Source organism: Ictalurus furcatus, chromosome 6 (assembly GCF_023375685.1).
Source record: "Ictalurus furcatus strain D&B chromosome 6, Billie_1.0, whole genome shotgun sequence".
Lineage (NCBI taxonomy): Eukaryota > Metazoa > Chordata > Actinopteri > Siluriformes > Ictaluridae > Ictalurus > Ictalurus furcatus.
Genome location: NC_071260.1, coordinates 7441545 through 7456560, shown reverse-complemented (window position 1 = coordinate 7456560; position 15016 = coordinate 7441545). Strand labels below are relative to the sequence as shown.

Sequence of the window (15016 nt, the reverse complement as noted above, 5' to 3'; positions counted from 1 at the left end):
AGTAACACAAGCAGAGAGACACAACCCTGATCGTAGGTCAGTAGAAGGTCATTTACTACTTTAACTAATGCTGTCTCTGTGCTATGATGAGGTCTAAACCCTGACTGATACATTTCATGAATGTTATTCCTATCTAAGTACGAGCATAACTGCTTTGCTACAACCTTTTCTAAAATCTTAGAGATGAAGGGAGCTGGACAATTGAGACGGGTCAAGATCAGGTTTTTTAATCAAGGGTTTAATAACTGCTAATTTAAGTGATTTAGGTACATAGCCAGTGCTTAGGGAAGAATTGATTATATTTAGTGGTTCAATTACTCCTGGACAAATCTGTTTAAACAAACATGTAGGTACGGGATCTAGTATGCAAGTTGATGAATTGGCTGAAGAGATTAATGTAGCTAGTTCGGTCTCTCTAAGCGAAGCAAAATACTCTAAACATTGATCTGATATTGCTACATTGTCATGTAATGGGTTTGTTACAGTACTGTCCGGTTTTAATTTAATGGCCTGTATTTCACGTCTAATATTTTCAACCTTATCGATGAAAAATTTCATGAAATCTTCACTGCTATGTAATGATTGAGTGTTTCTCTCTGTAGTGGTTTTATTCCTAGTTAATTTTGCTACTGTGTTGAAAAGGAATGTAGAATTGTTTTTGTTGTCTCCTATTAAGGTGGAGAAATAGATTTTTCTAGCATCGCCAAGAGATTTCCTATATTTCAGTAGGCTCTCCTTCCATGCTGTTTGAAATATCACCAGTTTGGTTTGACGCCATTTACGTTCTAATTGTCGAGTTGTCTGTTTTAAGGTTCGCGTTTGATCGTTATACCAGGGTGCTAATTTTTTTTCTCTAATTATTTTCCTTTTGAGTGGAGCCACTCTATCTAGCGTGTAGCTTCGAAAAAACTAGTTCAGCGTGGTTCACAGGTGCCATATATATATATATCATGCGACGCGCTTAATTGCCACGTCACCTGATCATGGCAGGCCTATAAGTAGAGGCATGATTTTACACAAGCTTCAGATACCGGTCACGCGTGCAAGGCGCTTCCCATACTGTTATGCTAAATGCAACGTCTCGTTCCCTTCTCAGGGAACAGGGTTACATGCGTAACCCCGACGTTTTTTGTCTAATTTAATTCAGACTAGAGAAACAAAGCTGTTTATACTGTAGCTGTCACATAATGGAGGCTGAGATGGAAGCAAATGCAGGTATGGCAGCTTTAATGAGAATAACAACCCAAAGTGCAGGGCAAAGACCAAAAACGAAGACAGGCAAAGGTCAGGCAATCAAGCAAACAGACTAGAGCAGGTAAGGCAAATAATCAGAATCAAAAGAAAAACAAAACCAGAATATCAACAACAGAGACCAGCTTGGTATAGACAAAAACAATAGTAACTGAATGCAAAGGTTGGGTGACTGAGCAGTCTCTTTTAAAGGGTGGTGTGTGTGTGTGTGTGTGTGTGTGTGTGTGTGTGTGTGTGTGTGTGTGTGTGTATGTGTGCTGCGCGTGTGTGAGTGATTGGAAAAAGGTGTGTTTGATTAGTATTCAGGAGAAGTTGAAGTGTCTGTGTGTTAGGTTGGGAGTTGTAGTCTGCGTCAGCCATGTTTGTAGTTTGAGGTGCATTCTGGTAAACGGAGTCGCTGGTTTGCTGTGACATGACAATAGCTGCTTTAATAATAGGAATTTTTCACTTGATAATGATTGATCATATTTATGATATATACTTTGATTGATTAAGACAGATTAATTGATTTATTAAAATATTCCATAATTGGTGGATCATTGATGTAGGCCAACATAACTGCTGAAACCCTAGGGTTCACCTTTTCACAGTGGCATAAAACTGACAGAGAGCCTGGTTTAGGTCCATTTTGGTGATTGTTTTAAACTCAATAGCCAGATCTTTCTCAAGACACAAGCTCTGAAAACAGCAAACGGACCACACAGTCTGTATAATGGTCCCGTAGTAATAAACATAAAATGAAAATGGTTGCTCAGTGCATCAAAATTAAGAGACAACGGAAGACACACTGGCTTGTTATACAGTTCACTGGAAAATATACATCACTCAACACAGTTAGCTGGCTAGCCCAAAAAAGATGAACATGAAAGTATCTGTGGATTTTCCCCATTTTGTAGCTCGAAAATAATGAAATTCCAAGTTCCACCTTCCCACTTCTCAATTATGTCGAATGCAGCATAAATGTTTTTATAGACACTTCAGTCTCTGGTAGGGTTTAATGTATTAAATTCATGTATTATTTCACTTCATCGGTCATCATCAGTGTTACATGAACTGTTCAACAGGGTGTAGTGTATTAAAACATTTTACTTTGTCAGTCAGATATATCAAAATAACACAAATCATCAATGTTGCATGAACTGTTCAACAGTATTTCATGTTTACCACATGAAATATTACTTTTCACAGTGGAATCGCAATATACTTTTCTTTATTTTTATGCCAGTCCTGCAATATTTGCCAGGTCTTGTTATCTACATACATAGCAAATAATTGTTATGATGTCTTCACTTGCAGTGCTATTTTTTTCCACTGATTGTGTTGCCTAGATCATGCTCAGTATTGGCTATAATGTTGATTGTAACTCAATGTTAAACAGAAAGGCTGTTGGTTTCATTTCATGTTATGGTTTACACTTCCTTAGAAGCATGACCTCACCATTACTAGCTCCTGTAAGCTGTATCAGGATCTGTTGTCACCTCTTGACTGTTTTCTAAGTCAAGGGCAAAGGTTATTTCACATACAGGAGTGCTACCATTGTAACTCTGATGTTCAAAAAGGTTCGTCAACATGCTCGTGTGTTTATTTTTTTCTTATGCTTTTTAAAAGCATGTTTGTATTAATATCTCTGTAAGTGATATAATCATATATATAGTTTTTTTTTTCTCTCTCTGTCTTTGGAATATCTTGGGAATAAACTATATGTATGCACAGCTGTATTTAGTTTGGGTAGTACAAGTCCTGTTTGTTAACTGGCATTTTTGAAAATTAGATTTTTATTCGAGTTGCAAATGATGCTAAAAAAAACTATGGGATCAAGAAGAGAAGATATATTACAGTAGTAGGGAACTACATGGCTAAAGGGCTCACAGGGGTGAAATCAGTAGAAACAATTTCATGCTGCAGAAATCCTAAAGACAACCCAAAATCAGGTTTTCAAAGTTGATGAGGTGGAAGCAGGACAAATGGGAACGTGTAAGGATCTGAGCTACTTTGACATGGGCCAAATTGGATGTCTAGAGGACTGGGCTAGAGAAGCTCCATAATGATAGGTCTTGTGGGGTGTTCCCAGTATGCAGTACCTACCAAAATTCAAGCACACCAGGTGCAACTAATGAAGTCCTTGATTCGTTGCATCAGGTGTGCTTGAGACAACATCTGTTTTGCATATTTGTGCTGTTGTGAGGGATTCTTTTCAGGGGGTTGAATAATTTTGAGACTGGAGAAATCATTATAAGTTTCATTTTCAGCTGAATTTGGGGAAACCACTTGAAGCATTCGTTGTGTTGAACTATTTCAATTGCTTTTGTTTGATTTGTTTATTGTAAACAGCTGAAAGTCAAAAAGCTAAATTTAGACAATAAACCTGATTTGCAATGGGGGCTGAATAATTTTGATTGCAACTGTATATAATGCCATAATGTTTTTCACATTTGTGATAATGGAATGAATTAGAACGTTGTCGTTTATCTTTGATCAGTACAGTATTTTAAAAAACACTTTTGGATTAGCAAAAGTTAAGGAAAGGACATTATATTTGTGAAATATGTGTGTATGCGTGTGTGTGTGGTAGTGTGTGTATGCGTGTGCGTGTGTGTGTGTGTGTGGTGCTTATGATATCTCTGTGCAGGGAGGGACTTGTGGGGAAATGGAAACTTAGTTCTCCCCAGCACCAAAACAAACCCATCCTCTGATGTTTAACACACACTAGTTCACACACCTCACTTATGCAGAAACACATCCACACATGTTAAATAATAAGAAACACCCACAATGCGGTCAACCAAGATGAACTGCACGCGACAGCACGGGATATTGTGGACAATTTTTTTCTTTTTAATACTGGAAGGTATGGAAAACTTTTATGTTTATCTCTGATTGTTTTAAATGGGAGTTTTACAGATTGACAACTATTTTGGTTTCCTGCATCTAGGTTTGCAATTATTTATAAGAGAAAACATTAAACACCATTTAGTACTGATATAGCAGTGCAGAAATTATTTTCTTACAGTAAATTTATTGTATAAACATTTTCATTGTGCTCAGAGGTAAGATTTAGTCTTTTGTGTTTTATGTAACCCTGAAGCTGCATGACAAACCTGGATTTTTTTTGCAATCTGAGTACATGCTACATGAGATTTAAACTTACATAATCAGCCCCTGAATAAGTATTCATGTGAACACACACAACATGACTATGCCTATAAAGCCCCTGGCAACACAATTTCAAATGTAAAAAAAAAAAAAAAAAAAAACGGTGAAAATCGAAATCTGACATTCAATAAGCATTTGCCAATGGTAAACTCAAGAAATACAGTCCCCCCTGATACTATTGGAACAGCAAGGCCAATTAATTTGTTTTTGCTGTAGACTGAAGACATTTGGGTTTGAGATCAAAAGAGGGATATGAGATTTCATTTTTTATTTCCTATATTTACATCTAGATGTGTTAAAGAACATAAAACATATACCTTTTGTATCAGACCACCCAATTTTTAGGTGAGCATAAGTATATTAATAAATAGTCTTGAAGCAAATTAAAGTAAGTAGCACTTGTATTTAGTTGCATATCCCTTACTTGCAATAATTGCATCAAGCCTGTAATGCACTAACATCATTGTTATTTCCTTCTTTTGTATTGCTTGTATTGTATTGGGGGGGGGGGATTCTCCCTTCAGTTTCCTCTTCAGGGGGTGAAATGGTGCTCAACTGGATTAAACCTTCCACTTTTCCCCCTGATAAAGTTGTTTGTTGAGTTACATTTACATTTCCATTTATTCACTTAGCAGACGCTTTTATCCAAAGCGACTTACAAATGAGAAAAATACAAGCAACGCGATATATCAAGCAGAGAACAATACAAGTAGTGCTACCATACAAGATCCGTTAATTGAGTTCCAGAGAAAGCAAAGTGCACAGAGTAGAGGTGTAAGTGCAATTTTTTATTATTATTTTATTATTATTATTATTATGAGTTGGTTAGGTGTTCACGGAAGAGGTGGGTCTTTAGCTGTTTTTTGAAGATGGTGAGAGATTCTGCGGTCCGGATTGAGATTGGAAGTGCATTCTACCACTGAGGAACAGTTAGCGTGAAGGTTCTGGAAAGGGACCTTGTGCCACGCTGTGGGAACTACTAAACGTCGGTCGCTAATCGATTGCAGATTGCGAGAGGGAACGTAGGCCTTCAGGAGAGAGTTGAGGTAGGAGGGTGCTGTTCCTGACAAGGTCTTGTAGGTGAGCATCAAGGCCTTGAATTTGATGCGGGCGGTTAGAGAAAGCCAGTGGAGGGAGATGAAGAGGGGTGTGACATGGGTTCTCTTGGGCTGGTTGAAGACGAGGTGCGCTGCAGTATTCTGAATCATCTGAAGGGGTTTGATGGAGCTGGCTGGGAGGCCTGAAAGCAGTGAGTTGCAGTAGTCCAGTTTAGAGATAACAAGAGCCTGGACTAGTATCTGTGTAGCCTGTTCGGTGATGTAGGGTCGGATTTTCTTGATGAGTTGGCAGTGTGTTTTGGATCATTGTCTTGCTGCATGATAAAGTTCCTCCTGATTAATTTGGATGCATTTCTCTATAAATTGGCAGACAAAATGTTCCTGTAAATTTCTGTAAGCTGAATTCATTCTGCTGCTACCATCATGAGTTACATCGTCAATGAAGATTAGTGAGCCTGTTCCAGAAGCAGCCATGCTGGGCTATGACACTTCCTCCACCATGTTTCACAGATGAGCATGTATGTTTTGGATCATGTGCAGATCCTAACTTTCTTTCTCCACACTTTGGCCTTTCCATCACTTTGGTAGAGGTTAATCTTGGTTCCAGAACTTTCGTGTCTCATCTCTGTATCTCTTTGCAAATTCCAATTTGGCTTTCCAATTCTTACTGCTGATGAGCGGTTTGTATCTTGTGATATGGACTCTATATTTCTGCTCTTAAAGTCTTCTTTGAACAATGAACTTCTTTGAACTACTTTGAACTTCCCCTGCCATGTGGAAGTTGTTGGTGATGTCACTGTTGTTTTGGGGGTTTTCTTTAATATGTGTTTTGTACATAATTCTTTGTGGAACCATGTTCATGGAAAAGCAAAACTAGTTTTAATTGTCATGATTTAGGGGTGGAGATGGATGCAAGTGCAGATAAATGTTTAATAATAATCAAAACAAACACAAAAGAAGCTATAAACACGTGGCAAAAACACTAAGACATGGAATAAAAAATATATATATACACACAGTGCTTGTTAACTAGAATGTGTTTCAGGTGCATGTGGCCATGTGACTGTGATGTAATGCAGTGGCTCCTAGGAGCTGTAGTCCAGAGTAGCCTCCGGGGATATCCATGACAGAACCCCCCAGGAGGGGGTCCTGAATACCCAGAGCAGAGGTCCCCAAGTATTCGACAGTTCCCTTGAATGTCATCGCTTGCAGGACCATAAAGAGGACTCTTGGCATGTTCTCTGTGGTACGGACGTGGGGTGGTCTCTTCCATACTAGAGAGAAATCACAATATCCCCAGCCTGGCTTGGGCATGGAGCGATAGTCACTGCGTAGCCATCATGGGGCTCGAAGCTCAAAGCGGGCCCCGATGGGGGAGAAACATTAACCACTGAGCTAGAGGGAAAGCGACGCTCTCAGCGAGGCTCTAGAGGGGAGTGAAGTTCTCCACGAGGCCAGAGGAAGGAGAGAAGTTTTCCGCAAGGCCAGATGGGGGAGCGATGCTATCCGTGAAGCATGATGGGGGAGTGAAGCTCTCCGTGAAGCATGAGGTGGGAGCGATGTCCTCCAAGGAGCAGGAAGGGGGAGTGAAGCAAAGAAAATGAGTGACATCTTCAGGTGAGCAGGAAGGCAGAGTGATGTCCTCAGCTGAGCAGGAAGGTGGAGCGATGTTCTCAACCGAGCAGGAAGTCGGAGCAATGTTTGAAGTGGAGCCTGGCGTAGTGACGTTTGAGGCGGAGCAGGGATGAAAAGCAGAGCTCTTGGCCGCACCTGGAGGTGGAGCAACATTATCAGCTGAACAGGGAGACTGAGCGACATCCTCAGACGAGCAGGGAGGCTGAACAACATTCTCCATCGACACAGCAGGCTGAACGAGATCCAAAGTGGGGGAGGGAGGGTGGGAGATGGTTCCAGCCTGGTTGGAAGGCTCCTCCTTGACATACCCCATGATGGTGTACATTATGTTGACTATCTATTACTATACTTAGTACCACTGGCCCCCACTTTGAAAACCACTGCCTTAGGATTCCTTACTGACTCTACAGTCACTCTGCACTCCACCAACACTATGCACACTGCACTTTGAACTTTGTATTGTTACTATATGTAACATACTGCATATTTTGTACATCCATTTTTTTCACATTCTCTGCTTATGTTGTACATCTCTTTTTGCACGACTTACTGAACATATACTTCATATTTCTCATTTTATTTCTTATTATTTCTTATTCATTTCTGATTTTTGTATATTTTAATTTAGTATTTAATGCACAGCGTCAGTAAATGCAAATGAGCTTTTCTTTGTGTCAGGAATGGGTTTTGCACTTTACAGGTGATCAACATATGCATACGAGTACCAAGAAAGTCAGCGTTTCCAAAACTTTTGTAAATCTGGTGAAACATTTTAGTTTGCTTTGGCTTATTTAAAACCTTGTTTGAAGTCTTTATTTCCATAGATACTGGTAAGGCCACATTCTGGCTGTTTCCTTTGTGTGTGTGTGTGTGTGTGTGTGTGTGTACTCCATTTTGACTAGTTTATCTCCTTTTTTCTTTTACTTTTTTTTTTTTTATATATATTTCCCAGTGCACTGTTCACTCAGCTCTCCCCAAAACGTGTCCATCGTCTCCTTTAATCTGGAGCACAAGCTCACATGGACACCAGGTCCTGGCACAGCAGCTGTCACACACTTCAGAGTGCAGAGCTATAATCAGAAGTAAGTTGAAGCTCCTGTTACACCAGATCATTTCTCTAGATAGCAATAAAGTTGGAGCACTGATCTTTAACTCAAGTACAAGTTTAATATTGTTATGTGTTTATTAATACATCAATTAAATTGTGATTATTAGAGCTGATTAAGATTACCTATGTACTTCCACAATCATCACTGTTCTATCCTATAAATGTAAACAGTTGTTCAAATAGAACATATCAGCAAACATGAATTTCATTGCCTGTTTATTGTTGCAGTACTTTATATTTTACTTATAATTTGTCATGCCTTCCGCATCTAGATAAAAAGTTGTGGGAAAAGTATTTGCCCCTTCCTATTTTGTTCGATTTTTGCATATTTGTCACACAATTGCTTCAGAACTTCAACTTCTATGAGACAAAGGCCAGCTGAGTAAAAGCAAACTTTAGTTTTTAAATGAACATGTCGTTTATTTGAAGAAAAAAAGTTATCCAACACCAAAAAAGTAATTGCCCCCTTAGTTACTTGGCCAAATACTTAACCAAATTTAATTGATAGTTGGGTTCAGTTAGATTAGACACACCTAGGCTTGATTCCTGCCAGGCCTACTGAATCTAAACATCACTTAAATAGAAACTTTCCAGCAATGTTATGCAGGCTACAATGTCTCAACAAGCAGCACACTATGCCACAGTCAAAAGAATTTCCAGAAGAGATGAAAAAAATAAAATTATTGAAATATATCAGAAAAGGAAAAGGTTATAAAACCATCTGGTGAAAGGTGAAAACTAGTACTCACCAAAATAATTAATTATTTTTATTTTTTATTTTTTAAATAATTGTGACAGGCATGGTTCTGAGTGCTCTGTGTCTCTAAAATTGCCTTTTATGCAATTCAGTAAACAAAGTGACAGCTCTCGTATATGCCCACTCAAGGAGAGAGCTCTGGATTTCAGTGAAGAGCTGTTCTGACTTACAAATTGGCGAGTCTTGTGATTTGACTACAACTTTCAACGAAACGTTTGGTCATTATCAAGCCCGAGTGCAAGCATTCAGTCAGGACCAGGAATCTAACTGGACTACATCTAAATTCTTTACTCCCCTGGTGGACAGTAAGTAACTCTTACCTTGCAAATATTTTTCTAAGAATCTACAAGTTTTTGTAGATTATGCTGCTAAAAAAAACGTTAACCGCATATAGAAAGTGTAATTGTGTGATTTCAATGGATTTATATGGAGTTTACACTTTACTCACACGTGTGAGTGAAAGGCTCATAGACTGTGAGGATTTAATCATGTGTGGATGCGCCAGTCTATAATCCACACCACAATCTGATAAACCTAATAAAGTGGATAGAATCTCCATGTCTCCAACTGATTTCTGACCTTTGACCTTCACAGCAACTCTGGGTCCTCCACTTGTGTCGCTAACCGGCTGTGGAAATTGCCTCCTGCTGAAACTAAGTCCACCGCTCAGTGTGGAGCAAAAACATGACCCACTGACATACCTTTATCAAAGGTATACTGTCAATGTGTCCAGAACTAGAGACAAAGCACAGGTGAGTCTGGCATGCTGTCCCAAATCAGCTTCATGATCACTAATGCATAAGAATTCACAAACGACAAACAATTACAGTAAATAAGAACTGGAGCAAGCTATACAAGTTTCAGTTAGGAGGTGAAGCCAGGTGCATCACTTCCTGTTGGCTGTTTCCTGTATTGGGTATTGCACTCTTCATGATAGCTGTATAGATGAAAGCATTAGAGGCAACAGCAGAAACAAAAAACACTTAGAAATAAATTATTTTGAAGATATGAATTGATTGTAAATGTTGGTCTTGATGACATTTTAGTCATTTTCTAAAATGACATGAACATGAAAAGGAAAGATGTGAAAATAAGATATAATGCTTCAGACAATCTTAGAATTAAATAAAAGTTCACAAGTGGACTATTTTATAGCATGTTCTGTTATGTAGCTGAACTGAAATGAGATGCAGATAACCTATTTACACAGAGGCTTTAGTAGGCTTGCCATAAATATGTAGTGTCAGTGTACATCTCTCTTTAAGAACAACACTTGACCAGGTAAGTCCTGCTTCTTCTATGTTTTCATTGGTTGTCACAATTGTTTCTGCCCCTACACATGTACTCATAGGCTACTGTCTGTCAGAAGGATAGAGAAAGAGAAAATTGGGAATGCACTTATAATGAAACCATCAACAATACTGAATTGTCCAAAATAACACTGATAACTCAAACTCAAATGGCCACAGAACCCTTGACAGAGTTCAAAGAGGGTAGAAATGTCTTGTTGATGAGATAGGAAGACTATGGTAACTCAAATAAGCACTTTTTACAACTGTGATGAGCAGAAAAGCATCTCAGAATGCTCTTCAACCCTTGAGGTGTATGAGCTACAACAGCAGACAGTTCCCTTCATGTCAGACAAGAACAGAAATCTGAGGCTACCAAGGGCAGAGGCTCACCCAAACTGGACAGCTGGAAATTTTCTACATTTTCCTGTAGCCTCAGATTCTTGAATGAATAAGCAGGGTACGGATGAAAGTGGCCAGTGTTTGTATTTTAGTACTCATCGTTCACAGAACACTGAGCATGTTGTGGAACAGAGTAAAGCATCCAATCACTTGGTTATCAATTTTTAAACTTTTAAAGGCACAACTACAACCAAGTAATTCATTATGTCTGCAACAGTGCAACCCAAGTGAGATAATCAGATCATATGACCTCAAGGCAAAGTGTAAATATCACAAAAAAAACAACAGATTTTAGGGAAATTAATCCATTTGAACCTCTTTTTTGGAGCAGAATTGGGGAGTTACATATGTTCCAGTCAAGGTTAAGGTGAATGCTTGATAGCGTTAAGATACCTTCAGATTTGTCATGAGATTGAGTTGAACATTACTATGTTTTTTTCTTCTTTATCTTTCAACTTAGTTTTATTTCTGTTCACTCATTTCATATAATTTAGCTTGATGGATCCAAGTAGTTTTACTAAACTCTATTAAAAGGGATATTTTTTTATATAACTCATGTTAAAAATAATTATATATATATATATATATATATATATATATATATATATATATATATATATATATATATATATATATATATTCTGCATTCTTTGAAATTGACACTTTACTTGTCATTGTCAAAAAAAAAAGTCATTCTGACTGTAAGCTCATGAGGCATCTTTTCCTCTCTGTGTAGCACAAAATGAATTTCCTTTGCTTGTAAACAGCCTCCTCTATCTCCTAAATCAGACATGGGGATTTCTACCTATTCACAACACACGTTGGTTTGTGGTTGCTATGGAGAGACAAAGAGCAAGTCTGTAAAAGTCTTCATGGAAAATATGTTACTTTTTAAAGCAAGGCTTTTGTGCAAATGCAAAGTGAGGGTGTTTTTTTCTAAATTGTTCTTGCTACATACCATGATACAAATCTAAATATATACACCAGTATGTATCGGAAATTTTGTTCAGTATGTTGAAAATAAGCATTTCTTCATGCACGGTACAGACAGAACCCTACTGTTTGTATTTTTCTGCAGATGCTTATGGAACACTTCAAATATGCAATATTTCATTTATGAGTGATTGTAATTTAAGATTATATGTTACTGATCTATTATTAACCGCTACTTGAAATTTTAAAATATTTTGTTTGAATTTCTCAGTTTGTTATGAAGGCATCCAATGGAGAGAATCTGATCAACTATCTAGAGCCCGGAGTGGAGTACTGCATCACAGCCATTACAGTAACGAGCTTTAAAAACCTTGTACTTCCTTCTGATCCTCAGTGCACCTACACAAGTTCTCAGCCACTCAACACAGGTACAGCTGAATTCATTAGCACAGAACATAGTTTTCTGTCACTTTTGTCTTTTCTTTTCTTTTTTTTATATGCTTAAAGACACAGAAAACAGTAGATCGTATTTATGATGTGATAACAGTATAACTTTATTATTATTATTATTATTATTATTATTATTATAATCATCATCATCATCTTAACTGGTAACTTGTATACATCACATTTTCACCTAGTAAGGCTTTATATGCAAAGTAATCTGTTTTATCTATTTTAAAAAATCTTTACAGCATAGAGAAAAGGCAAAAAATAACTATAGCCTACAACAGCTGAACTCATTTGCAAGACTCTGTACCTCCACTATATGTGAGACAACAGATTAATTTTATTCCTTGTGTCCCACAGTGGCCATGTTTTTGAGCGCCCTGTGCGCAGTCTTCCTCTTGGTGTTGCTCCTCTGTGCAGCTCTGATCTACACTGGCCAGTTTGGTAACTTCCACACAGCACTACTAAGAGCTTTAGTGAGTTTCTTACCTTTTCTGGAAAGAAAGTGAGAAACTTATGAAATGCCGTTGTATAATTGATTTTAACATGGACCAGATCCAGCACCAGATCCTTCACATAAAGGGTGAAGTGCTCTTAATGAAAAATAATGAAATATGAAGCTTTTGCTGATCTCTCTCTCACTGCAAAACATTCCATGTTTCTCTAATCCTTTGTGTGGTGGGCCTTCCAAACCCAAATAACATGACGAGGCTGCTAACATTTCTACGTTTTTGTCCAGTTGAAGATGTTAGAAAAGGTTCTCCAGGAGACTTGTTTTTGCTGCTTTATTTTTGCTTCTCTTCTCTTGAGTACAAGAACAATGGAAAAATAAAGAAATAAAAATTAGATGACAAACACTACTTTCATCAGGTCAGTTGCTTCCTACATCATGCATCATACATTTAAGGGCAATGTTGCAGTAGATGTGTTTCCTTACATTTAGATATATCAGTTGGAGTGTTTTTGTCATAGAATCTTTTTTAACTGTGATCATAATCCATTCCCCCCAAAGTTAATATAAATATCCGTAACGTATACATTTACGATATGCCTTATTACATGAAGTATATTACATACTACGTGTACAATTTCAAACCACTGGGCCATCGGAGGATTCCACTGCAGCCATTTTGGAATAATAGCTTTTCTGCTCACTGCCAATAATATCTTACGGTACTTGGTCTCTCCAGCCAGTTTTCACACTAATCTCACTCAATTTTTCCAGAAGAATTCTCTGAAGGTCCTAGAGTTAATGCACTACTGAGACTACTACTGAGACTACTGAGTTAATGGTAGTACTCTGTCATATGTCTTCCAGTCCTACTTCTGCAATTTGAGGGTTCATTTCAGGGGACAATTCTAAACCTGCACGTTGTCCTGCTCTCCATTCTTACCAGATTGACAGCATCTAGTTTAACATGCAAAACAAAACAGGATCAATGAAAATGGTATGGGACCATTTGAGGAAAATCTAACCTTTAGAATTTTAGATATTATTCCATTATTATTAATATTTTCTTCTTTATATAGGAATAATCATAAAATTATTTTAGATGGGTTTTAATATCAACAATATACTGTGTATCACTGTTTACCAATAATGGTTGCTTCAACAGTGCTGGAGTAATGTTGAGTGATGTTCATTGTAAGGGTAATGCCAGACCTCCAGTGAAAGATTTCAAACTATACATTCTCAGAGGGATAAAAAAAAAAAAAAAAATCTACTTCTTTTGTAAACATGCAATCAATACACATTTAAAGTCAAGAATAATGTAACTCATTTTCTGTTAGATTTTTTTTCAGGCATTGCATAATATAATCTTCAAGAATGGACCATAAACTTGAGTGAAACAATGAATTTTGAAAGCTCATCAATTATTCTTAGTTAAAGAGTTAAAGTCTTCGATAAAGTCACGAACTATAGTCAAGGCTCTGAGTTAGTGATCAGAAGGTCAGGGTTCAAGCCCCAGCACTGCTAAGCTGCCACTTTTGGGTCCTTGAGCAAGGACCTTAAGCCTTTCTGCTCCAGGGGCACCATATCATAGCTAACCCGGTACTCTGACCCCAAATTCCTAACAAGCTGGGTTATGCTAAGAATTCATTTTACTGTGCTGTAATGTATATGTGACAAAGACTTTTTCTTCTTCTTCTAAGAGCTACTCTTTTTGGTTTGGTAAGTTATACAATATACAGTGTAGAAAATACAAAAAGAAAAAAACTGATGGATAACATGTCATTGACGTGTCCGTATATCAAATGTGTCAATGGCAAAGTAATTTTTTGACAAACAAACAAAATGGCAGAGGAAAGGTAGTGCAGTAAACTGCACATGTTCTCACAACTTGCTTGTAGTCATCCCAAAAATGGCAAAACATGATCGTAAATATCTTGGTGGTATACGTTTTTTTTGTTTGTTTGTTTGTTTTTAGACCGGAAGTAAATGAAGTGTATACGTATGTAGTATGCAGTATACGAAACAGTGAAACTTACCAGTCTCAAGGTTTTTTTTTTTTTTACAAATAACAAGTTGGAAAGATTTGCATTTTTAAATGTGAGACATAGACTACTACTATGTTAAACAGTTTCACTAAAAACACTCATGAGACTACTTTTAGCCCTCAAAAGGTGAGGGCCAAGTCTATTTATTTACATCATATTTTTTCTACACACAGTGTGTTTATCTCAGTCTATATGCTCTGGGATGATTGTAAGTGATTCGCATCCTCAATAGGAAGTATAAACACAGCAGTATTGCAATCACCAATAAAGTACATTATCAGCACTGTTTAAGTGCTGTGTTACTGTCTGGCCAGGTGCACCACTAAAACGTGTTACAAATCTACCTGAGGACTTGGATATACGACCTACAATAATTCTGAAGGAAATCGCCCAGGAACCAAAAGAAGTACAATGGAAGGAAAAGTTGTGTGAAGTAGGGGTGATGAGCACCCCCAACTATCATGTTTCCTTTAACTGCACC

The 15016-nt window shown here is 37.6% G+C and overlaps 1 protein-coding gene across 1 annotated transcript; it reads left to right on the top strand.

The window, feature by feature from the left end:
- The first annotated feature begins 3720 nt into the window (after window positions 1–3720).
- Window positions 3721–13210, top strand: LOC128608576 (interferon alpha/beta receptor 2-like). Its single transcript, XM_053626398.1, has 6 exons — window positions 3721–4099; window positions 8050–8179; window positions 9092–9267; window positions 9557–9714; window positions 11858–12014; window positions 12397–13210. Exons 1-6 carry the CDS (start codon window positions 4024–4026, stop codon window positions 12543–12545), a joined length of 846 nt encoding a protein of 281 aa, XP_053482373.1. The 5' UTR covers window positions 3721–4023; the 3' UTR covers window positions 12546–13210.
- Window positions 13211–15016: the final 1806 nt, after the last annotated feature.

Excerpts from the sequence above, each read along its gene's own strand:
- LOC128608576 (XM_053626398.1), top strand. The coding sequence starts at position 4,024 with ATGCGGTCAACCAAGATGAACTGCACGCGACAGCACGGGATATTGTGG. Across the intron at positions 8,180-9,091 it reads GTGCAGAGCTATAATCAGAA|GAGAGAGCTCTGGATTTCAG; the intron begins GTAAGTTGAAGC and ends TGCCCACTCAAG. Across the intron at positions 9,715-11,857 it reads GAACTAGAGACAAAGCACAG|TTTGTTATGAAGGCATCCAA; the intron begins GTGAGTCTGGCA and ends TGAATTTCTCAG.